This window comes from Rhodnius prolixus, unplaced genomic scaffold (genome assembly GCF_049639745.1).
Source record: "Rhodnius prolixus isolate KJV_2025 unplaced genomic scaffold, Rpr scaffold_17, whole genome shotgun sequence".
NCBI classification, from domain to species: Eukaryota; Metazoa; Arthropoda; class Insecta; order Hemiptera; family Reduviidae; genus Rhodnius; species Rhodnius prolixus.
In genome coordinates this window covers 776,278-803,439 of record NW_027411626.1, presented here as the reverse complement: position 1 = coordinate 803,439, position 27,162 = coordinate 776,278, and the positions used below count along the sequence as shown (strand labels likewise).

General features: G+C 35.7%; 1 protein-coding gene across 1 annotated transcript in view; it reads right to left on the bottom strand.

Moving 5' to 3' along the window:
- LOC141459678 (junctophilin-1-like) overlaps window positions 1-27,162 on the bottom strand; it is a 123,866-nt gene that overhangs the window by 44,989 nt on the left and 51,715 nt on the right. The window contains exon 2 of the mRNA XM_074139028.1: window positions 18,810-19,021. Coding sequence (XP_073995129.1) covers window positions 18,810-19,021 — 212 coding nt within the window. The remainder of the gene's footprint in view (window positions 1-18,809; window positions 19,022-27,162) is intronic.

Below are 27,162 nucleotides of genomic sequence, written 5' to 3'. Positions count from 1 at the left end.
ATATATTCGAGTTCTATTCGATTAAATAGATATCGGAATTTCCGCAGCAGTCTAAATAATGCAGATATCGATACATCGGAATTTCCGCAGCAGTCTAAATGATGCAGATATCGATACATCACGCGAAGATTTATTCCCCCCCACACCCAAATTTGGAGTTTTAAACATATTAAATGGCTTAGCATTATTAAATATGTGATAAGTTCTTACATTACAATGAAATGACCTTCATAAACTCATAAAGAGGAAATCTGCCTGAAATAAATACTTTTTTTTTCTTAAGAAAACTAAGGGAAAGTACAGAATAAGAAATTCATGCAGTAGGACGGTTTTGGAAGTTCTGTTTGAGAGCGATAAGTTGGTAGATCTCAAATGTAAAGAAATGTTTGAGCATCATGCGATTTTTTTGGCGTTTCTGAGAGATTCAAACACACAATCAGAAATTTTTCTAAAAAAAAATAAAAAAAATAAAAAAAAACACTTTTGGATTTAGGAGACGCAGACTTCAAAAATGTATTTCCGGTAAAACTTGAATTTCGCAAATTTGTTTACTTCCTGTATTTACTTCCCTCCTTTCCCTTTTTAAAAAGTTGCAAAATATGTCGCAATAATTTCATGTAAGAGTCTAAAAAATAAAAATAATTAAAAAAGAGTTTTTTTTTTTTTAAAACTAACCTAAACATAATCTGTAGTCCCACATCCGGGAAATACAATAACTTACAAACCTTTACGGTACGTAAACAAAACACACAATATAATAACCTGCACTGTGGTAAAGAAGTATAAACATAGCGGGGTTTTGGTTGTGTGAAAATTAAAGGTTTGGTTTAGAACATAAAGGAAAGGAGAAGGAAGTAATAGTGGTGATGAGGGGCAGGGGTGGGGGGTTAAGTAAAGATGTAGAGAGTGTAAGGTGTCGTGGAGGGGGGGCGTGGGTCAACTGTTACACATGTCCTGCGCGATCGATATCACCGACCAACATACAAACACTTTGGCACCTCAACTACTCCAGCCAGCTTCCAGTACCTACTGCTGGAATCAAGAATATATGTTTCACTCCAGTACAGAGCAACCTTTTAGGGGCGGTATTTTGACGTGACTATGACCTTTAATGTCTATATTTTTTCAGGCCGACTTTACATCCAACTAGGTAATTAGGTGTCGTGGACGGAGGCGATTAACAAACATACTTTACTATAAATTCCTCAAATTAACCATTAAATAAAAATCCAAGGCCTAGGACCCCGGGAATCGAACCCACTAAACCAACAATACATCTTAGCATTCATTGCGGGTCTAGCCTATAACCGCCTAATACACTTTACTATAAATTCCTCATATTAAACATTAAATAAAATCCAAGGCTTAGACCAGGGGAATAGAACCCACTAAACCAACAATACATCTTAGCATTGCGGGTCTAGCCTATAATCGCCTAACATACTTTACTATAAATTCCTCAAATTAACCATTAAATAAAAATCCAAGGCCTAGGACCCCGGGAATCGAACCCACTAAACCAACAATACATCTTAGCATTGCGGGTCTAGCCTATAACCGCCTAACATACTTTACTATAAATTCCTCATATTAAACATTAAATAAAATCCTAGGCCTAGACTTTTTTTTTTTTATTAAAAATTTTAGGTAAGCTCTCTCGTTTTAGGGCAGTTTTGTGTAGAGATTTTGATTAGAAGAGGAATGAGGGTAGGTCTCACCCAAAACTTTTATTTAAACATATAACACTATTCTATAAACTAGGTTATAATGTAAGAATTACTATTATTATTATTATTTTTTTTTTTTTGGCAATCTGAGTGAAGAAAATTAAGGATTCGAACCTTGTGAATTATAATAAGAAAAAACGTGAGTTTTCAGGGCAGATTTTTGTAAGTTTCTTCGAGTTCAAATTATATTAATGTACCATAGACCTGTTAGCTATAAACTAGACTATATTCTAGTTCTTACCTAATAAACTAACCCTAAATTCTTGCTCATAGTTGTAAACTAGCACTACATTTTAGTTCTTAGCTATAAACTAGTCCCACATTCTAGTTCTTAGCTATAAACTAGACCTACATTCTAGCCGTTACCTTATATTTCATTAGCTTATCTGTTTGATATTAATTAATACGCTTGCGCCGTTAATAGAAGGCTAAACCAGAGTCTCTACTAAACGTGCGATCAGACTGTCCTAAAAAATATGGGTCAGTGAACAGAGAGACGCTCATGCAATTTTTCACACCCCAATTGAAGGGCTCTCAAAAGGGTTATGGAGAAGCGGAACTTCATTATTATTAAGGTTATTATTTTTTTTTTGAATTTAAGGCGCGACAACATTTAAGGACATAAGCGCCCGGAGATTTTCTTTTTCAGTACACTGCATGGTTTCCGGACAGTATTCTCTTGTTACAGATAACACTGGTACATTTGAGGACAGTGAGCTGTAAGAGAATCTAAGGATTTTAGCTAACCTCCTAGCCTAATCCCGAGTGATGATCACGCATACGACTTTCACTTAAGGACGATCATGTCAATTTCCAGAAAGCAACTTTTAATTTCGCTTAAAGTAGTAAAATAAATTCAAAAGCATTCTTACAGATTCGAATTTTTCACGTAAATTACCAGTTTTCAAGTTTTCTAAATACAAAAACCAAAAAAAAAGATTTTCTACAATATGTGCGCATGCTTAAATACCGCATTTCAAAATACTTAAGTTCACGGAAAGCGCAAAAATTGGTTCTCTAAAAGTTTGTGGTAAAATAACGTCAGCCGGAAGTGCTGCTAAAAGCGCTTTTTTTGTGAGGGGTCGTAATCTGGATTTTCTTTAATTGCCCGTCACTTGTTTATTTGATACTTTTTTCCCCAAGATAAAGGGCGTTTTTTTGGGCTCTCTAGAAAGTGGCAACTCTTAAGCACCCCACTAAACAGCTATTTTCAAGTTACAGTTCCACCGCTCAATGAATATCCATCTTTGAATAAACTACTTTATCGGACATTGAATTCCTGTAAAACTTATTGTTTCCAACAAAAATCACCAGGAAGGATAATTAACCCCTTAATGCACAGTTTTTTTTAAAAAAAAACCGCTATATTTTATATTTGAATAAGTAAGTGTTATAGCTTACAATCCCATGTAAATGATAAATATCTATAAAACGATTGCTTTTCTTTGCTTTCACATTATTTTCAATTCTCGATTATATTCGAGAGTGAAAAATTATAGTAGCATAAAGTGCAACGCCGCTCGAATTATCTCGAGTGTGAACAGTTTGGCCAGTTTAGCGCGCTCGAGTTAACTCGAGCGTGCACGTTAAGGGGTTAAGCATGATTTATATCCTTCTTTTTTACATAGTAAGAGAAGTAGTAGGCACCACGCTAGCCGAGCGGTTATAGGTTAGACCCGCATTGCTAAGAAGTATTGTTGGTTTTTAATGGGTTCGATTCCCCCCGGTCTAAGCCTTGGATTTTATTTAATGGTTAATATGAGAAATTTATAGTGAAGTATGTTTGGCGGTTATAGGCTAGACCCGCAATGCTGATGTATTGTTGGTATTAGATTCAATTCCCCTGGTCTAGGCCTTGGATTTTATTTAATGGTTAATACGTATAAGAACTTTATAGTAAAGTATGTTTGCTAGTCGCCTCCGTCCACGACACCTAATTTGGTACATGGACGTAAAGCTAGCCTGAAAAAAATGGCATTACTTAGTAAGAGAAGTAAAAATATATCTTTTGGAACTACGAGACAAACAATAAAAGGGAATAGTGAGAATGTTAAATATCAGATTTACGGACAGCAAATACCTGTTAAATGAAAAATTAATAAAGGATAAAACCGTATTTTCTGTAGGACCATCCTGTTTTCAGGCAGACCATCCAGGACGGGAGAGCGAAAGAGAGACTGTATTTAAGGTATTATAATTGTAAGTACATAGCGTTGAGTTAGGAAGCTTAAGTCCGCCTGTAAGCGTCTTAACTCCCAATCCTTACTTCAAAGAAGAATATCCTTATAATTTATGTATTCTAACAAGGATTGGTATTCACCTTCCGGTGTATAATGCTGTATAGATATGTATAAATCTTAATTGAGACATTTCTCTCTCTCCTTGTTCTTCCGCTGAGTTACAAAATGGGCGTTTTATAAAGTTTTGAAGTTCCAAGTTTTCGCGGAAAATATGTACGAGTGTATTTCAAAAAGCTTTGAATGGATAAAGCTGCGAACTTCTACATTTATGGGTTAACATTTCTTAAGAATTTTCTTCTAACACGGAAGTTTGGTAACTTGTGAACTCTCATTAATTTAATTAATTAAAGGAAGTAAAAGTGTATAATTCGTTGAAATGTCACTTCAGCAAGAAGTTTACAGTATTTCCTGGCCAGGAACGCTTCTACAACAAACTTACTAAAAAAAACAAAAGTTATGTTTGATGCTTTATGATGTAATGTCTACATGTTACATGTATACTCAGAGTAATACATTTATTTTTAAGGAAATTTTTAATTTTCTGAATTATAATTTTAAAAAATATTTTAATTATTTTTCAGGCATGCTTTAAGGACAACTACCAATTAGGTGTCGTGGTCGGAGACGACTAGCAAACATACTTTACTACAAATATCTCATATTAAACATTTAAATAAAATCCAAGACCTAGACCCCGGGGAATCGAACCCACTAAACCAGCAATACATCTTAGCATTGCGGGTCTAGCCTATAACCTCTCGGCTAACGTGGCGCCTTATTTTAATTAAATTTATGGACTTACTAAAGGTTGAAAACAGAATAATGGAAACGTTAGTTGTAGTGGGTAAATTCTTCACCCTTCGTTAGATTAGGGTGCCATTTTCTGAAGTAAGGTTTTCCGATGAAGGAAACAGAAGTTCAAAGATGAAATACAGTCGACTCTCGATAAATCGAAATCTACAAGAAAAATTCGAATTATCGAGACTTCGAATTATCAAGAAGTTTGAATTATCAAGAAGGGGGGGAAAAAAATCGAATTATTAAGAGTTTCTATTATGTATATATGTATGTACATACGTATATTGAAAATACTTGTGAGCTTACCTAAGTTTTAGAAATATATAGCCTCAAGTAAAAAAGTAAAAATAATGAAAACGACAAAAAAGAACAAAAAAATTACATATGTATTAACATTTCAATAAATAATAATATACATATGTACCTAATTAAAAAAATGAAGAACAGTTTTTTGTTACAATGTGGCTTGACTTAGTCAAGTGACTTAGAATTGTAGAAAGCGTTGATGGTGGAATATTGAAAGTTTTGGCGATATCTTCTTTTTTCAAACCACTTTTCACGGCCGCGATAATTTTTCTTTTTTGTCGGACACAGTAAGGGAGACGTACTTCCCATCGTGACAAACTAAGAAAGAGAATTGTAAAGTTAAACTGGGCTGAAAGAAGGGAAACATTACGCAGGAAATGAACAATAAGCGGAAAATGAGAAGTAAACATTACTAGGGAAAATTCTAATTATAAAGAGGGGAAGAGGCCGCGTTCGAATTATAGAGCCTTCTCTCGCCCTGTTGTTAAGAAAAGAAGTTCGAGTTATCGAGCGTATCTAAATACACTGCATTTTTTCGATTTACCGAAGTTAACAGCTGTAGAGTTCGAATTATCGAGAGTCGACTGTATATTTTTAGTTAAGTGGCTACCCAATAAAACGCATAATGATAGAAGTTTTGCCTACCCATAAATACAAATAAATAACCAATCTATTGTATTTCATCCAAAAATATTGGAGTAACGTAGTGTCCTTGAATTCCAATTCGAATATTTTCACGCTAATCTGTTGCGTGTGCATGGATATACATTCGCTATATTATACAATATGCAAATTAGAGAGAAAGTGCTATCTAGCGCATTTGAACACTCAATTGAATTTTAATTAAATTATATTTATTTAATATAATCTTGTATTATTATTCAATTGTTATTCCAATTGTATTCAATGATAAAATTAATTTAAAGAAAAAATTAATAATTTCCAACGCCACTGTTAATTAAAATACTGGCGTATTTTACAGCAGAGTTGGTAGAATATAATACGAGGGTCGTTTGAAAAGTCCGTGCAAAGTCAGAGAGATAACACTACTGGCGCGTATCGAGGTTATGTTTAGTTAGTAGCATCTCTTGGAAGAACACACACCAAGTTTCAGCCAGATCGGTCTATTTCTTTCTGTTTGGCATTCGTTTGAATCGAGGAAGTCGAGTGATTTTCAAAAAATGGACAAAAAAGAATTTCGTGTGTTGATTAAACACTACTTTATGAAAGGCAAAACGCCTGAGGAGACTAAAGAGAAGCTCGATAAACATTATGGTAACTCTGCACCTTCGATTAGAACAGTTTATAAGTGGTTTCTAAATTTTCAGCAGTGGCCATATGGACACAAGTGACGCTGAACGTTCTGGACGCCCTGTTGAGGTTACTACTCCAGAAATCATTGATAAAATCCATGATATGGTGATGGATGACAGAAGAGTGAAGGTGCGTGAGATTGCTAGTGCTGTGGGCATCTCGAATGAACGGGTACATAATATTTTGCATCAACATTTGGACATGACAAAAGCTATCCGCAAGATGGGTGCCGCGATTGCTCACGCTTGACCAAAAACGAAATCGTGTGAAGTGTTGCAAGGACGGTTTGCAGCTGTTCCAGAAGAATCCGCAGAACTTTAAGCGTCGTTTCGTCACTGTGGATGAAACATGGATACATCACTACACTCCTGAGACAAAAGAACAATCTAAACAATGGGTTACCAAGGGGAAATCTGCGTCAAAAAAAAGCGAAGACCGTTCCTTCGGCCGTGCAAAAATAAAAACTACTTAATTTTTTGGGGTAAACCTTTTTTATTTTTCAACATAGTCTCCTTTTAGGCTTATACACTTCGTCTAACGCTGCTCTAGTTTGTTGATCCCTTCCGAATAATAGGATTTGTCCAAGTCTGAAAAATAGCCATTCGTTTCTGCAATCACCTCCTCGTTTGAATAAAATCTTTTTCCCGCCAGCCATTTCTTCATATTGGGGAACAAATAGTAGACCGAGGGAGCCAAGTCTGGAGAATAGGGGGGATGTGAAACGAGTTGGAACCCTATTTCCATTAATTTTGCGACCACAACTGCTGAGGTGTGAGCTGGTGCGTTGTCGTGATGGAAAAAGACTTTTGTGTGGGCCAATCGTGGGCGTTTTTCTTGCAGCTCGGTTTTCAAACGGTCCAATAACGATGAATAATATGCACCTGTAATAGTTTTACCCTTTTCCAGATAGTCGATGAGGATTATTCCTTGCGAATCCCAAAAGACCGTCGTCATAATCTTTCCGGCCGAAGGAACGGTCTTCGCTTTTTTTTGACGCAGATTTCCCCTTGGTAACACATTGTTTAGATTGTTCTTTGGTCTCAAGAGTGTAGTGATGTATCCATGTTTCATCCACAGTGACGAAACGACGCTTAAAGTTCTGCGGATTCTTCTGGAACAGCTGCAAACCGTCCTTGCAACACTTCACACGATTTCGTTTTTGGTCAAGCGTGAGCAATCGCGGCACCCATCTTGCGGATAGCTTTTGTCATGTCCAAATGTTGATGCAAAATATTATGTACCCGTTCATTCGAGATGCCCACAGCACTAGCAATCTCACGCACCTTCACTCTTCTGTCATCCATCACCATATCATGGATTTTATCAATGATTTCTGGAGTAGTAACCTCAACAGGGCGTCCAGAACGTTCAGCGTCACTTGTGCCCATATGGCCACTGCTGAAAATTTAGAAACTACTTATAAACTGTTCTAATCGAAGGTGCAGAGTTACCATAATGTTTATCGAGCTTCTCTTTAGTCTCCTCAGGCGTTTCGCCTTTCATAAAGTAGTGTTTAATCAACACACGAAATTCTTTTTCGTCCATTTTTTGAAAATCACTCGACTTCCTCGATTCAAACGAATGCCAAACACAAAGAAATAGACCGATCTGGCTGAAACTTGGTGTGTGTTCTTCCAAGAGATGCTACTAACTAAACATAACCTCGATACGCGCCAGTAGTGCTATCTCTCTGACTTTGCACGGACTTTTCAAACGACCCTCGTACATATTATATTATATACATATTCTCAAAACAACTTCTTCCGTCTCCGGTATAAACTGGAACGGTCATTTCCGGTGAAAACTTGCCCTAACACTACGATATCTAATCGTACAGTTAGACGCCAAGGTAGCCGAGAGGTTATAGGCTAGACCCGCAATGCTAAGATGTATTGTTGGTTTAGTGGGTTCGGTTTCCCACTGGTCTAGACCTTGGATTTTTATTTTTTGAGTTGTAATTTAAGGTGGCCAACTTCTAAAATTATTTCCACCCCCGCAGCTTTTGTCAGCGACTCTTCCAGCCTGGACAGTGTTCTCTCGTTACAGAGACAGAGAGAGATGTCTCCCATCACCGGACAGTGAGCTATAAGATGCTGCCCAGCAAGAGCAAAATCTACGAGCTAGCAGCAATTAAAGAATTCAAACCCAGCATCTCCGCGTAAGAAGAATCCATTACGCTAACCACTAAGTTATATCTTTAATCACCCAAGAGTATTCTCACATCTTATGTAAATAAAAAAATCTTTTGATGTTAATTAAAATTTCCAAGTTAATTATAAGTGTTAACCCAGTTGGCAAAAAACCATTTAATAAATGTACACTAAATTGTTACTCACAACGTCACAACCTTTTATTGCGTAATTAACTAAGCGAAAATGTGAATTCCCTTTTTTTATTTATTTATTTATGTTCCTTCTAACTCTACGGAAATATATTCGAGCCTAAAAATATTCGAGTCTATTTAAATGGTAGAGCTGACAAAGTTCGAGCCTAACAAAAGAAAAAAACAAAGTTGTTGCTCTAATTATTTATAGTTGATGGGAAGCTGACAGAAACAACGTTGTCTTGGCTACGCTAAGTAACCGCTGATCTAATTCCTAGTATTAGGTAGTTGTTTTAGGTAGTTGAACATATTTTATTTATCTAATTCTATTTAAATATACCACCTAATTAACACTTAAGAGAGCTAGCTGAATATATATATGTATACTAGGTACATGTAGCTACCAGCAAGCCGTCCAAATCTACCCATTGTTTTCGTCTACAAGAGGTTGCCACCTCCCTCATCAACTCAAAAATCCCCCACCACTTTTATAGCCAGGAATGACTCATTGTTTCTAATAGTAAGGCCTTGATCTAATTATATAACATACGTATAATTAAATAGATTAATACAATAGAAGAATAATCTCTCATAATTTTATTATTGGAATAGATTACCCGAGTCATATGAGGAGAAACAAAATCCGTAATAGACACTCTGAATATGGTATTGATGTATGCTGAAGAGTCGTCTGCTTTCAGACTGAAATCAGGAAAGATTGAAAGGTTTGCGATCTTACACAGAGCTAAAGGTGCTAATTTTGTTTTTAGGTTATGCTAGGTTCACGTAGGGGCTGGTGGTGCCCCGAAAAACAAAGTAGGACGCGATTTTGTAAAGTGCACTATGTCCATGTATATCTCTCAGTGTCTAAGGTAACCCCTCCCCAAAAAAAATAAAATAAAGTTTCCAAATTTAAAGAAACTAGAGTGACCGGAAGTGCCAGCAGTTTTTTTTTTTTTAATCTGAGATTTTCTCAAAACAACTTCTTTTCAAGGTCATTTCCGGAGAAAACTTGCCCTAACACTAAGATATCTAACCGTACAGTTAGGCGCCACGATAGCCGAGCGGTTAGAGGCTAGACCCGCAATGCTAAGATGTATTGTTGGTTTAATGGATTCGATTCCCGGTGTCTAGACCTTGGATTTTATTTAATGGTTAATATGAGAAATTTATAGTTAAGTATGTTTGGTGGTTATAGGCTAGACCCGCAATGCTAAGATGTATGGTTGGTTTAGTGGGTTCGATTCCCCCGGTCTAGGCCTTGGATTTTATTTAATGTTTAATATGAAAAATTTGTAGTAAAGTATGTTTGGCGGTTATAGGCTAGACCCGCAATGATAAGGTGTATTGTTGGTTTAGTGGGTTCGATTCCCCGGGTCCAGGCTTTGGATTTTATTTAATGTTTAATATGAAAAATTTGTAGTAAAGTATGTTTGGCGGTTATAGGCTAGACCCGCAATGATAAGGTGTATTGTTGGTTTAGTGGGTTCGATTCCCCGGGTCCAGGCTTTGAATTTTATTTAATGGTTAATTTGAGAAATTTGTAGTAAAGTATGTTAGCTAGTCGTCTCCATCCATGACACCTAATTTGGTAGTTGGACGTAAAGCCCGCCTTACAAAATAGGCATTACTTCAGTTACTCTAACCGTATAGTATGAATGTGGCACGTTATTCCCCTACTTCGAGAGATTTTCCAAACAGCAGATAAAAATGGGGAAAAAAACTCTTGTCAGAAAAATCTAGTTTTTTCAGTGCTCATCTTCACTCAAATTGAAAAACATCCAAGATAACCTGAAGCTAGTTTGCATTCAAGGTTGGGGAAAAAACCAACCTTTTGTAAACATTTTAAGCTAATCAAACTTTCCGACAGGAGTGTATTGACGCAGCATCTCCATATTTCTTTCTCTCCTTGACTGCACACTCACACAATGAACCATCTTCAATAGTATGACGTCATTTTTTATTCACTCTCAGCTTGAGATTGTCAAAAGCATTAGAAATTAAATTTACACCATTTGAAGTCGGAAAATTACGTCCGTAAAAGAAACTATTTTTACAGTTGTGATAAATTTTCTTTAACGTTCTTTTAAAAGACCATTTCACCTAAATTAAAGTGAAATCTAGTTTTTCAGGCGAGTTTTACATCCAACTACCAAATTAGGTCGACGTAGACGGAGGCAATTAGCAAACATACTTTACTACAAAGTTCTTGTATTAACCATTAAATAAAATTCAAGGCCTAGACCGGGAATCGAACCCACTAAACCAACAATACATCTTAGCATTGCGGGTACTGCGACCATTAACTTATGGGTGCAGAGTAGGTCTCAGGAGTGGTGGTCTGCCACCACTGGACAGAGACAGGCGAAGGAGTTTATTAAAGGCTATTCGCCGAGGCTGACTGCAGAATTAATCCGCCAAGGCCGTGGGGCTATCAGGATGATTGTAGGTCTATTAACTGGCCACTGCAGACTCAGAAAACACATGCATCGCATGGGCCTGGCAGATGATAGCCTTTGTAGGTTCTGTCAGGAAGAGGAGGAAACAGCACTGCACGTGTTGTGCCAGTGTGAGGGGCTTGTTTGGCTAAGGATGTTACTTCTCGGGGAGGAAAAACCAAGGCCTGTGAGCTTTACCCAAGAGTCGCTCTCCAGCATTAAGAGTCTAATTAAAAGGACAGGTCTGGAGGGTGAGCTTTAAAGTTAGGGGAGCCACAATAGACCCAAACGGGTCGCAGTGGCGTAGGCCCTGAGGCCACCCAAATTTAATCTAATCTAATCTAGCATTGCGGGTCTAGCCTATAACCGCCTAACATATTTTACTACAAAGTTCTTGTATTAACCATTAAATAAAATTCAAGGCCTAGACTGGGGGAATCGAACCCACTAAACCAACAATACATCTTAGCATTGCGGGTCTAGCCTATAACCGCTCGGCTATCGTGGCGTCTACCATTTCAGCACAATGTCTGGTTTTGTGTACTACATATTATAATGGGGATTTAAATACTGGAATTCTAAGTAAGATGAACAATTCAACAATTGGAAATACCACTATACAACGGTAATTAAATCATGGCGGTGTTCACGAGTCAGTGTGTAATTCGATAAGATAAGAATGAAATTTTAAGAGCTTTATTAATACAATTATTCTATTCTATTTTCCAATTGTTATAGATTTTTGGAAAATTGACCCTTTTCCTCTCTCTTTTGTTATAAAGTAAAAACTTAAAATGGCCGGAAATTGATAATTTATCTTTAGAACTTTAAGGTACGTCATTGTTCAACCGGAAGGACTATTGGTCGAATTGATTTTTACTCTTTTTTGAAATATTTTCCATATGATTTTCTCTAAACTTCCCGAGGTAGATCATCAGTGTTTTATTTGGATTAGTTTTTGGGAGGAATTCTAATAAGGGATGATAGAAGTAGGCTACCACACTGAAATATCATTTCGTTATGATCTTCAATTTCACAAAAAGAATAATGTTAATATAGTGAGTATCGTCATGGGGGAGGCGCAGTTTGGCGCAGTTTGTCTACTACTGGCATTCTAGACAAATGAATAATAACGAGCTAAGGAAAATTGTATTTTAAAAACAAACTTTAAAAACGGAAATTATATGAACAAAATATTTTTAAACGGGGCTCATTAAGAGGAATATTGTGTTTTCGACTCGAAGAGTCGACTACAGCTTGTAAAGAGGGTTTACAGTCTGCGTAGGCAATTTTCTTAAATTATTACTCTCGGCGTAATTCAATAAATGAATGAAATTTTAAGAGCATATTAGCAGAATTACTTTATTCTGCTTTCCACCCCAGATGGTTTTTCTCCAATCTCTCATTCGCTCGCTCTCTCTCTCTCTCTCTCTCTCTCTCTCTCTCTCTCTGAGTTTGTGTCTGTTTGAAACTTTAAATTTGGATTCTGTCAAATTACAAGATTGAAAATAGCCAATCAAAATTGCTCTACTACAGAGTGAGGCTTTTAGCAAACCTCTTATATTCATTACCAAATTTTAGATAAATAACTTTAATTTGAATCAATTTTCTAGCAAATATATTTGTAGTACATTTCGAAAACGAATGGAGATAGGGAAAGGAAATTTCCTGCTCAATTAAAAACAACCTAAGATGAAATCAGAGCCATCTAAAGATACACAGCTGCCCGAACTAATCGAACATCCGCCGTCTAGGCTATTCCAGTACGATTTTCCTGTCCCGGCCAAAGATCCTAAGTCTGTACACTGCTTACATCCTAACCAATCCGTAACAAGATGAATGGATGATTTCTCCTCTGCAAAATGGATCAGCTAAGAGCCAAACTGTGAATGGGAGTCCCCCTCTTAAACCACAACACGTGGAAGACTGAACAGCAAGTGATTCCGATTGCGCCTCGGATTAGCAATTTGTGTCTGTAGACGACAAGCTCACAAAATGCTGTTGAAATCGACCATGCTTGGAAATGCTAACAGCTGGTTCCCGTTGACGGTGAAGTAAAGCCTTCCTATTTGGCTAACCTGTCCACTTCTTCACTTGAAATCCCTATATTAGTCCAGAACACCTTCAACGGTAGCAGGTATACCACAAAATTTACGCTAGGCGCCACGGTAGCCGAGCGGTTAAGAGAACAGACCCGCAATGCTAAGATGTATTGTTGGTTTAGTGGGGTTCGATTCCCCTGGTCTAGGCCTTGGATTTTATTTAATGATTAATATGAGAAATTTTTAGTAAATTATTTTAGGCGGATATAGGCTAGACCCGCAATGCTAAGATGTATTGTCGGTTTAGTTGGTTCGATTCTCCTGGTCTAGGCCTTGGATTTTATTTAATGGTTAATAAGAGAAATTTACAGTAAAGTATGTTAGTCGGTTGTAGGCTAGACCCGCAATGCTAAGATGCATTGTTGGTTTAGTGGGTTCGATTCTCCGGGTCTAGGTTTTGGATTTTATTTAATGGTTAATATGAGAACTTTTTAGTAAAGTATGTTAGGCGGTTATAGGTTAGACCCGCAATGCTAAGATGTATTGTTGGTTTAGTGGGTTCGATTCTCTGGGTCTAGGTTTTGGATTTTATTTAATGGTTAATATGAGAACTTTTTAGTAAAGTATGTTAGGCGGTTATAGGTTAGACCCGCAATGCTAAGATGTATTGTTGGTTTAGTGGGTTCGATTCTCTGGGTCTAGGTTTTGGATTTTATTTAATGGTTAATATGAGAACTTTTTAGTAAAGTATGTTAGGCGGTTATAGGTTAGACCCGCAATGCTAAGATGTATTGTTGGTTTAGTGGGTTCGATTCTCTGGGTCTATGTTTTGGATTTTATTTAATGGTTAATATGAACTTTTTAGTAAAGTATGTTTGCTAGTTGCCGAATAAATAAATATATGAAACAATACAAATTATTTTGAAGTATATCCACGGCTGACATTGGCGCAGGAAAGGTTGCAATAAATAGTTCTATTGTCAGATGGGCCTTTCTGACCTTTAAATGTCATGAAGAATTTCATCCTGGACAATTCTCAGTCCCATCCTCCATCAGTAAACTAAACGGTCGACTAACCTCCTGTTCTGCGACGAAGAATGCACTACGTCTTATAAATAGCGTTATGAGGACAAAAAAAAAAGAAAAGAAAGAACAATAAACCTCATACAGGACATTATCAAGCCATTTCCTTTGTGATACTCGAAAGTTTCTTCAAACCGGAAATTTTAACTTCAATTTTTGTTTTTTGAGTTCCGCTGAGTTTTGAACCCTCCTACGACATTCTCTCAATACTTTCCTCAAGAATCCACTAACGCAAAAATGTTTCTTCAAACTGTGGAATATTTGATTCAGTACACTGCCGGTCCCCAGTTCTTTCTCATTACAACCAGAGATTCTCCAACAAGAGATGATTAGGAAGTTGTAGAGAAAACGCACGATGCGGATATTACGTCAGAGATATTAATCGTGAGTATAAATTGAAGTAATAAGAGTTGATGATGGTCGTACAAATGGAGTCAAATGACAGCAAAATTAACTTCCAAAAATTTATATTCCAGTCTGGGCTGTTCATATTGATTAAGGAGAGCTCGCATGGACGATGAATTCCTTAGTCACCGCTCCCTACAGAGAACATTAACAGTAAATTTAAACGGAGTACCCATATTTAATGTGCATTACGGTTACTAAAAAGAGACTCAAATTTGCCACCCGATTTGGACTAAAGCTGGAAAACTTCCCTCTATCGTTTAATGGGTATATATTCCAAAATGAGTTCAAACTTAAGTGATCAGGATTTATTTATTTTTTTTCAACTCTAAATTTTAGAAATGTTGCAAGCAAATAGAACACCTCTGCATTACCTGCGCCTCGCCTCTACATTTCACGGGCCAGATAAGTGTCAAACCATAAATATCTCATATTAACCATTAAATAAAATCCAAGGCCTTGACCAGGGGAATCGAACCCACTAAACCAACAATACATCTTAGCATTGCGGGTCTAGCCTATAACCGCCTAACATACTTTACTATAAATTTCTCATATTAACCATTAAATAAAATACAAGACCTAGACACCGGGAATCGAACCCATTAAACCAACAATACATCTTAGCATTGCGGGTCTAGCCTATAACCGCCTAACATACTTTACTATAAATTTTTCATATTAAACATCAAATAAAATACAAGGCCTAACCAGATAATCGAAACCCACTAAACCAACAATACATCTTAGCATTGCGGGACTAGCCCATAACCGCTCGGCTACCGTGGTGCCTTAATAATAATAATTATAGGTAATAAAAATAATAATAGGTAATAATATTAATAATGTTTTATTCAAGAAAAACAATATTATTTTATTTTATTAGATTTTATTGTATTGTATTACTTTTTAGTTGTTTTATTCTTTGCTCCAAATACTGCATCGAACAATCCCATGTAGAGTTTCAAATATTTAGACAAGATGATAATACCAGAAATGAAATTAAATAAATGTTAATTGTGAATCATTATTTGAATAGTGTTTAATTACTAATTGAGAATAAACAAATTATTTATCATCAATCTGAGCAGTAGCGAGGGGGGGTGTGTAGATGACGAGAAGCTGGATGGGCTAGATGTTATTTCTAAATAGGTCGAACTCGACGACGGTCGACTATGGCAACTGGCCCACATACTCTCACACTCTGGCGCTTCTACTCCGGACCCACTGTGCTCCAGCTCCACTCACTCCCTCTCTCTCTCTCTCTCTCTCTCTCCGTACTACCCCTCCTGTTCTCTCATCCCCACCACCCACTAGCAATACCTCTCCCCACCACACCTCATTGCATTAATAACTTGAACTCGCTTGAGCTACTAGCTTGTCCCAGTCTATTATTATCAGCTTGCAACGTCTTTCCGGTATAGCACGCTTCATATACGCTCAAGTAGATTGCGTTATTAAGAATGGCAGATTTCTTACTTTTTTTTTTCTTTTATCTCTTTCTGTTAACAAAATTAATCAACGGCTACAAAGAATAGTATTTTTTTTGGACAAATGTCGAGAAGAAAAGATTCTCGTACAAAACACATGGATAGTTGAATCACTGGAACGTACAAGTTTCAGCTTTAGAATTAATATTTATACTTTTTATACGTATGTTGAAAACGTCGAACTTTGGTTAATGACGTGACAGAAAGTCGTGTGAGTGTTCGCACCAAATTTTAGTTTCTTCAATTAATGGATTGTGATTGTTTAATTTGGTGGCAAACTATCAAAATTTAACCCACAACTTAATTAGCTTTCTCGATTGACTTGATAATAGTGTGTGCGAGTGATTTTTCTTCTAAAATTTAAAATACGAGAATATACATTCTTAAGATGAACGTAAGATTTGAAAATACAAAAGCAATTTTTTTTTACTTTATTTATTTTCACATCTGCAGTAATAAAGTAATTGCCTGTTTTCTCAGGCAAGTTTTACGTCAAACTACCAAAATAGGTGTCGTGGATGGAGGCAACTAGTAAACAATCCTTTACTACAAAGTACTAATATTAAACATTAAATAAAATCCAAGGCTTAGACTAGAGAATCGAACCCACTAAACCAACAATACATCTTAGCATTGCGGGTCTAGCCTATAACCGCCTAACATACTTTATTATAAATTTCTCATTATAACCATTAAATAAAATCCAAGGCTTAGACCCCGGGAATCGAACCCACTAAACCAACAATACATCTCAGCATTGCGGGTCTAGCCTATAACCGCTCGGCAACCGTGGCGCCAACATCTGCAGTATATATCTGCAATAAGTGAAACTGATGATGACACAAGTATAAACATGAGTAACGTGAAGGAAGAATTCACCCATTGGTGGAACTCCCAAAGAAAAACAGTTCACTATCATCCCATTGGCACTTACTTCATACAGAAGATCGCATGGCCCACAAGTGATTCAATAGCGTTTTAGAGTATTTCCAGGTAATGCAGTTAAGTTACTAGGATACTAGTGGATTAGGATGTGAGGTGATTAATGTAACGGGTATCTTGCAGCTTCTGGAAACATATGGGAACAAGGAGATCTCGGTGCAAGGTAGAGTTTTGATACAAAGTAAGGAGTGTATTAGCGATTCTACGGGGTTTGTTTTTTTTTTTTTTTACGAAGGATTTTGGATTCTTGTAGATATTGGAAGCTTTGGCTAAGCCCCAAAGTTCCATTCTCGTAAGTCCATGGGCAGGTTTTAGTATCATTGAGTTAGATAAGTCGTTTATTCTGTAGTAAGAGTTTAGATCGTTTGTCCAAGAAGTCTAGTGAGAAGTTTGAATCGTCTGTTTTTTAGTGCTTTCCTAGTATGTGGATTCCAGGTTAGGCGTTTGTCCATGAAGAGTCTTAGGTACTAAACACAATCTGTGGCAGGAAGAGGAGTGAGGTTTAAAGGGAAACAGGAGAAAGAATAGTTCGCCTTAGGGAGAATATAATGTAATTACAGTAAACTCAAAATCAAAAGGAGTTTGCTTTTTTTGCCTAAACTTATTTTCATTGAAACATGTGGAGTGACATTTACAAATCATAAATCCTGCGTAATCAAAATATGCATACGAGTACTTAATGCTTCGCCCTCCTAGACTTTAGGGGTTTCAATTTAAAAAGAAAAAACCTGGTCGACACTTGGACATTTTATTAGATAATCATATAAACCCTTTACTAAAGAGTAATGACAATAACTACTTCCATAGATAATCATATAAACCCTTAACTCAGTAATAATGACAATAACTACTTCTACAGATAATCATATAAACCCTTAACTCAATAATCATGAAAATAACTACTAAAATAAAAGTCCTCCCAGGCTCCTTGCCGCCCGTCACCCTGCCTACCGGGACCAGAGAGTGGTAACCCCAAAGACCATAGACTGATTTGGCTTACCCGCCGCCAACACCTGCCAGCTCGACCATTCCTCGCCAAAATCTTGTAAGTCTCCGTCAGAGTTCTTCACAATCAGCACCAGCCACTCTTTTCGGTCACACACTGTTCAGCGTTCTCCTCTCTCTTTCCTCTCATGCCACATCTCACACAGCTCCACATAGACACACACACACACACACACCACTCTCCAGGCCCCCACCATTGTGCCGGCAGCGCGAACAATGCTCCTAGCAATTTAATGACTATGCACTCGTAAGTCTATGTATAGTGTTACACTCCCCATGTATAACAATTTAATTTGAAAAAAAATATAACTACAATTCACAAAACCATAATTCCGTCCCCTACACATACTTATGATTAATAATCTTTTATGGGATTCTAAATAATTTAGAAATGGTTTTTAAATTTAAAATTTCTAAAATATTCATACGACTTACTCTTACTATAATATTATTTTGAAAAATTTTAAATTTTGAAACCATTAAAATCGGAGATAGTAAAATTACTTATCGACCGAAATGATTCGAACTATAACATTTAGTCAAAATCAAGTTTTTTTGATGTCTTACGTATTTCCAGGAAATACTTCATCGTCGAGACAATTAAGCAATACTTCCTGTTTCTGTAATTGAATTCCTGAAAAAATAAAAAAAAGGAAAAAAAAAAAAATTTGTAAACAAAAAAAATAATAGACTCACCTCCATCAGCGTACGTTTCAGAGCCATAACCATCTTGGAGTCCATTCGCCCACGTTCCTTCGTATTTGGCGTTACTTGTCGACGATTGGCGCACACCATAACGGCCCTTAAAGCCTTGCGTCCATTCACCCCTATACATCCAACGGCCGCGCGATTCCACTCCCAGGCCATGGCGTTTACCGTTTTGCCATTGGCCTTCGAAAGCGCTTCCGCTGTAAACAAAAACAAAAATTAGGTAAACTAAAAATTAAACAATAAAAAGTAGAAAAAAAAATATATATATATATATATATATACATACCTAGGTATATATTTTTAGGAAAAATGTTTTTGGCGAATTTTCTCTCAATTTTCTTTTAGAGCAATTTTGACGTGATTACATTTTCCAGAAATTTCCATAATTTTTTTTGCGAAAAAGACATTGAATTATTGGGCCTCAGACAATCCTTTGACAGTAAGGGAAAGAGTAAAATTTAATAGAAAAATTTAATCAAAATAAAATCTTTGGAGCCGTTTTTCATTAAAAAAAAAAGAAAAGAAAAGCTAGTTCCAGTTTAGGGTATTTTTTCTGACATTTTTCAAGTTACGTTGGCATCTCATAGAGGTACCCACAAATGAAATATAAATTTTCCACTTGGTACAACACACACAGATATACGAACATGATTTTCGATAAAAAAAAAAAACGATATCGCCACAAATTTCATTATCGATAATACGTTATAATCGCAATACTTTCTCCTACTAGAAGTAATTAAAATTTAAAAAAATAAAAAATTTACAAGAAGAAGAGCTTTATCAAGTAACAGCTTTACAAAGCAGACGTTAAAAAAAACAAGCACAAAAGTGAATAGCGCTTTAATTCCAGCGTAATTACAAATAAATCATTCAATTAGTTGGCAAAGTGGAAGTTCAGTAAAGAAACGGAAATTAATTAATTTATTAGCAATTCTTTAATTAATTAAGAAGGCTATTAACTAGTAAGTGCTAACATAAATCAATTTCGGAAGTTAATAAAATTTATAGATTTTTTTTTACTTTCTCTTGTATCGTGCGATCATCACCAATTTCCGGTATAAAGTTTTCAACGGTAATATCCCATTTTTTAGATAATTGAGAACCACAAATAGAGTTTTTAGAAAAAATGTATTTGAAAATTCATTGAATTTTCAATCCTCTATATCACTCGATCTATTGTTTCGATTTCAATGAATTCTTCACCAAATTGTAGAGAAAACATAGCTCCGTAACTGGCGTAAATGCCATTGTTTTAGTGATACACTGATATAAATAGGAATGTTCTAGTGATAATAGATATTGAGATATTGAAGGCAAAAGTTTGGAGGTTTGCTAAAAATTTCAAACCTCTATATCTCACTTCCTGTTGTTCCAATTTTAATCCACCCTTTAACGAACTGTAGAGAAATATTAGCACTAAACACTGATATAAATAGGAATGTTCTAGTGATAATAGATATTGAGATATTAAAGGCAAAAGTTTGGAGGTTTGCTAAAAATTTCAAACCTCTATATCTCACTTCCTGTTGTTCCAATTTTAATCCACCCTTTAACGAACTGTAGAGAAATATTAGCACTAAACACTGATATAAATAGGAATGTTCTAGTGATAATAGATATTGAGATATTGAAGGTAAAAGTTTGAAGGTTTGCTAAACATTTCAAACCTCTATATCTCACTTCCTGTTGTTCCGATTTTAATCCACCATTTACCGAACTGTAGAGAAATATTAGCACTAAACACTGATATAAATAGGAATGTTCTAGTGATAATAGTTATTGAAATATTGAAGGTAAAACTTTGGAGGTTTGCTAAAAATTTCAAACCTCTATATCGCACTTCATGTTGTTCCGATTTTAATCAATCCTTTACCGAACTGTAGAGAAATATTGGCACTAAACACTGACATAAATAGGAATGTTCTAGTGATAATAGTTATTGAGATATTGAAGGTAAAACTTTGGAGGTTTGCTAAAAATTTCAAACCTCTATATCTCACTTCATGTTGTTCCGATTTTAATCAATCCTTTACCGAACTGTAGAGAAATATTAGCACTAAACACTGATATAAATAGGAATGTTCTAGTGATAATAGTTATTGAAATATTGAAGGTAAAAGTTTGGAGGTTTGCTAAAAATTTCAAACCTCTGTATCGCACTTCATGTTGTTCCGATTTTAATCAATCCTTTACCGAACTGTAGAGAAATATTGGCACTAAACACTGATATAAATAGGAATGTTCTAGTGATAATAGTTATTGAGATGTTGAAGGTAAAACTTTGGAGGTTTGCTAAAAATTAGTTTTTAATTAGTTTGGTATTAATCGCAATGTTTTAGTTACAATAGATAATGAGATATAGAAGGTTATATTTTTGTGATTTTCAAATTCGTTGAAATTTCAAATCTCTTTATCTCTCTTTGTATTGATCTGATTTGAAAGAATTCTTTACCAAACATTTAGGCGCCACGGTAGCGGAGTGGTTATAGGCTAGACCCGCAATCCTAAGATGTTGGTTTAGTGGGTTCGATTACCTGGACTAAGCCTTGGATTTTATTTAATGGTTAATATGAGAACTTTATAGTAAAGTATGTTTGCTAGTTTTCTCCGTCCACGACACCTATTTGGCAGTTGGCCGTTAAGCCCCGCCTGAAAAAATAGGCGATTACTTTACTTTTTACTGCAATGATATCAGTGAAGTATTAATGAAATGATGAAATGTTTAATAATATAATTAACTTATAATTAACTTATTAAACTGCAACATTTTGTTAGTGAGATAGTAATAATCGTTGCATTTCCTGTATTGTTGGGAGGTCTTGGAATCATTTAGCGTATGTGAAATCATAAGAATGAGACGATCTGAAGATGAAAATGTGAGACATTGTTGATGGGGGGGGGGGAGAGCGAGAGAATCGTACATGGAAATGTAAGGAGCTTTAGTAACCTGAATAGTAAGAACCTCCCCTTCTAGTTCTTCCCGCGCTCTGCTTCCCAGTACTACCATAATATACTTTGGGGAAACTCTAGAACCAGCTGTTCTGACTGGTCGATAAAAAGTTCCCTCCGCAGATAATACTCTACTCCCGCTGACAAACATCGTCAGCATAGCCACTTCAACGCTGAACATCTGTCACACTTCTCATACACCTTCTCCCTTAGCCACTTTAATATTTCTTCTTGTTCTCTAAATAAGTATTAATATTTTGACACCAATTCTCAATAATACTTAAACTGCTACTTCCTTCCCATTCTCCCCCTCTCCACAGCCACTGACTGACGTCAGCACTCTTTAATGGAATAAAGCGCCAACAAAATGGAAAGATCTTGGAGAGAATTCCTATATGTTATTTGCTAAATTGATTTTTTTATGAGGTAAGACAATATTTTTTATGTTAACCATATTTATGTTAGTAGTGTAAAAAGGAGGCTTCTGGCTCAGTAAACATGGCGGACTATGATGAAGTAGGGTCCGGCGGGTGTAGTTTATCCCCGCTCTATCCTTCTCTTTACACTCTATATGAGAAGGGTGCATCTTTCTCTCTCTCACCATCTATATCTATATTAATTAAACTAAATAATAGTAGGCTAAGTCTATTTTCTTAGATAAGCTTTTATCAGAAAAAAAAAGGAAAGTCAGCAGATTGGGGTAACCTTCTCCTAAAGCCTGAAAACCCTGCCTACTCCTCTAGAGAATCCTCTGGGAAAAGATCCAGCATTTGGATGCCTTCGCGATAAATCTCAATTTCCTTCCCAAAAAGCCTAGTTCCGTACCTCCCTCCCTAGAGATATGCCCTATATTATCGTAGTTCTTTTTGGCGGGAGGTTAATTGTCAGTAATCAGTCTTTCCTAGTGGACTTAGGAGGACAATTTACCTCCCGCCAGAAAGCCTACGGATAATATAGGGGGCACACCACCCTCCCTGGGGGTACACAGCCGGCTTTTTTTTTGAGGGGGGGGAAGGAAATTAAGATTTATGCCGGATGTCCCCTTATAGTTGGGAGTTCCTCAGAGAACCAGGGTTGCTTTCCTTCTACACGGCCTTGCATGAGGCCATGGAAATGTTGGAAAGAGAGGGGAGCAGCAGCCAGCAAGAGAAAATCTCAGCTAGGACCATGCATTATGACACTAAATGAAAGAAGTCTAACCATTCCACGCTCTCCTAAAAAAATGCCATTAAACAAATTATCCTTGATAAACAAAAACAAAAATCATTCAATTACAATTTGCTATTAACGCCACAAGTACAAAGAAGAAAAATCGAAGAAAACACAAAAAAAAAAAATGCGAAAAATCGATTAAAAAAAAAGTAGACACTTCCAACTTTTGGCTGCTGATGTCCAAAAAACTCACTATCAAATTCCCCCATTCCTAAATATCTAATGCGAACGTTTTCCGGTTTTTGTCGTACATTTTGTTCGCCTTCAATGCAAGTTCAAACATGTATTGCCGGTGTATATTTAACAAAACCAAAACACAAAAATTTCCACGATCACAAAAAATAATTCCTCTTAAGTGAGGCAAGAAGAAATAAAAAAAAATAACCCACTTTAGTTTAGCATAATATTCTAGTAAAGAAGAGAGAGAGGGAGAGAGGGAGAGAAAGATATAGAGAGAAAAAAAATCGATTATCAATGTTATTAATTCAAAAGCAACTACTGTTTATCGATGGCTCTATTCTATTGGCTGGCTAGCTAACAAGCTACCAATCCCCTCCCCCTAATTCATTGTGACCACCAAATTATAGCGCGTAAACATTTCACAAATAATTGTATATCCATTGTTCCGGCGTTATCTTTCACTTAATTCTCCCCTCTTTACCAATCTTATATTCTCTGTTCTTTCTTCAATTATTTTAGAAGATGGTGGTGGGTAGACATATTCATTGTATCACTAAATGAATTGTGGAATTGACAAGAGAAAAGAATTAATAAAGAAAGTTGAAACTATTTTGCCTGTTTTGATTTTAATTAAATTACAATCGATTACAACTTGTGTAAATTGCAAATGTATTATTTGAACAGTTGAAAAGAGATGGGACAATTGTTTAAATACTGAGATTCTATTTCAATTAATTGTCAGCTGGTAATTGAAAAAAAAAAAGAGAAAGAACTGAATTAATTGAATTAATTTCTCTTACTGCTCATGAGAAAAAAAAAGAAGAGAAAATTACGTGCGAAACACACACAAAGTTTCAATTCACAAATTATGTTTAAAGGAATCTATCCAACCCTACTCATATACAAGTGCCCTTAATCGAGTTTTAGAGGCGCCACGATAGCCGAGCGGTTAAAAGAATAGACCCGCAATGCTAAGATGTATTGTTGGTTAGTGGGTTCGATTCCCCTGGTCAAGGTGTTGCATTTTATTTAATGGTTAATATAAGAAATTTTGTAGTAAAGTTTGTTAGGCGGTTATAGGCTAGACCCGCAATGCTAAGATGTATTGTTGGTTTAGTGGGTTCGATTCCCGGAGTCTAGACCTTGGATTTTATTTAATGGTTAATATAAGAAATTTTGTAGTAAAGTATGTTAGGCGGTTATAGGCTAGACCCGCAAAGCTAAGATGAATTGCGGTACTAGTCTAAGCCATGCATTTTATTTAATAGTCAATATGACGAATTTATAGTAAAGTATGTTTGCTGGTCGCCTCCGTCCACGACACCTAATTGGTAGTTGGACGTAAAGCACGCCTAACAATATAGGCAATTACTTTAATTTACTTTACTAATCGAGTTTTAGGGAAAAATTTGACGTAGTCACAATAAACTAAAATTAAAAAATTATTTTTTACTAATTTTACAAAAATACGAACCTAATAAATAATAATGATACATCTGTATCAAGGGCTACAGAGTTTGAACACAATTCACCGTTGACAGACAAACTTACAAAATTGTCAACCTGCCAAAACGTCACTTTAGCGATGATAGGCGATCTGTTTCCTTGATCAATTGTTTATCAATTTATTGAACTTTGACCTTTCAAGAGCTTTTCTGCGAGCGAACCAGAGAGGGGGAAGAGAGTCCCAATTCTAGCTAGAACTTGGCCCCACTTACTCCAAGTTTGTTGTACTGGTTCTTAGAAGAGAATTCGATTGCTTACAACAAACCTTGAACGCTCTGTTCCTAATTAACTCAGAAATAATGTTTAACTAATTTTTATAGATCATTCCACAACTCTTTTAATTAGCAATTAATTTTTATTGTATTTTGAATTCATTTTTTTTTTACTTCCGGTTTCTCCTTGTAAGAAATAAAGTATTGGAAATTGATCTGATTTTGATTTTTCTTCTAGTCAGAGAAGCTGGAATATAAATTATAGCGTAGATGACCCCATTATGCTCGGCGGATCCTGAAAGTTGGGGGAGACAGAGGTAATGCTTCATTCTTGAAGGCCCTTCTAGGTGAATGGTCCTCAAGATTTATAAGGGTAAAATCTAAGTAACCTAGAATATTTAAGGGTAATTAAGATTGGTTAGACTTTTTTTAGAATTAATTTACTTTGGCTAACAAGTCAACTTGTGTTAAGCTGCGGAACTGGTACTCTAGAAACAGTGATGGTGAACCTATGACCCGCGGGTCAGACACTGACCCGCGCAAGCTTTTTCTCTGACCCACAATTGCTAGGCAACCATTTGTTTGTTTACGCGGGTTCATTTAGATTTTCTAATTGTGGTGGATAATTTATATTCTATCTGTATTTTTTGTCAATCACGTATTGACACAAAAGCAATTTATATGCTATATCTATAACGTTTAGTTTGATCATTACAGTTCTGAAACGCAAATGACGACAAATGCTTTTGTAATACTTGAAATAAAGCAAAAGTGTTTACAAAATATCAAATAAAATGTATAATTTTACTCATATTTTGTTTGTTAACAAAAATCAACAACCCAAAGCACCAATAACCATATTTAGATTTTTCTTCAGATAAAACACACTTTTGTAAGGTTTTGTTCAGGTTATGTTTGTAAAAAGAGACTTCCATAGCATTTGTTTCGTCCCGTTTTACCCGTTAAGCCAACTGAATTTTAAAGATGTTTAGTTTCGAAAATATTCAGTTTAAAATTTTTAAACACTTAACTCTTGGGCAAAATTGTGATTAGTGACCCAAGAGCTAGTACTTAAAAAAAAAAATGAACAAAATTTGACCCACGTCTCAAAAAGCTTCGCCATCCCTGCTCTAGAACAACGCTCCTACCAGAAAAGTCGCTTCGTTTCCGGTCCCACAAGAGGACGCTACGATAAAAAAATGTTGCTCAAAAATCGATCAATCGAAAGTTTAACTTTACAGAATCTATTTTTCTCATTTATTTGTGATCATTCCCCCCCCCCCCAAATCCATTAAAGAAGGTACATTAATGAAAATCACTGAGATAAGATGGAAATTCTGCTTCAGCCAATAAAGGTTGACAATTTAAAAAAAAAAATCATTTGAGCTAGCTATTTTTAAGAAAAAAAATTTAATTTAATTAAAAAATTTAAAAATCCATTCCTTAAATTGATTCTTCAATCAATCCTTAATCCTAAAGCCGGTTTAGGAATTTTGATCATAGGCAGGTTTTCAGCCAGGTCCTCTGATTTGGGTCCAAAATCTAAATACGTATAAAGGTTACAGCATCCGGTGATTTTAAGGGTCCTTAAAATTGATAATTCCAGTGATGGCTCAAAATCGAAAAATTTGACGTCATCGCAATACTTTCTATTACGCGGTAAGAGAAAGTAAAAAAAATGATCTTTCCTTCCGGTTTAGTGATCACTATGATTTTGAGTCAGATCCTGCTGGTGGTTTCTTTTTTGGCCTATTTATAATGTTCTGTATCTCTTACATTTGTAGAGATCATTTGAGCCGTTTATTTTTGAAAGTGGCCTAACTCCATTATTTGTCAATTTTTTCCGGTTGCCATGGTTACATGTACTACTTCCTGTTATTTATCTGTAAAGCATTTCAGGTTGCTCATATTCCGAGCAAATACGATAAATTCTTGACACATAAGTTTTTAGAGTTAGTTCAATAATTGAACCGTGTAGTTTGAAAGTGGCCTAACTCCATTTATACTTAAATCAAGATAATCATATATTATTGATAATGTCTGAAGGCAGTAATTTTAATTAATTAGTATTTAACAAGTTAACCTCAGTTTTTGGACAATTGCGTTAGTTGAATAACCAGTACGTTTAATTAATATAAAACTTAAAATTTAATATTAAATTTTAAGAAATTATTTCACCCATGGGGAAGAACAGAACAAGACCATTTAGTTCAGATAGTGAAGAAGAAATAGTTTTAAAGATATGTAAAATAAATTAAGTATGGTTTTTTTCAATT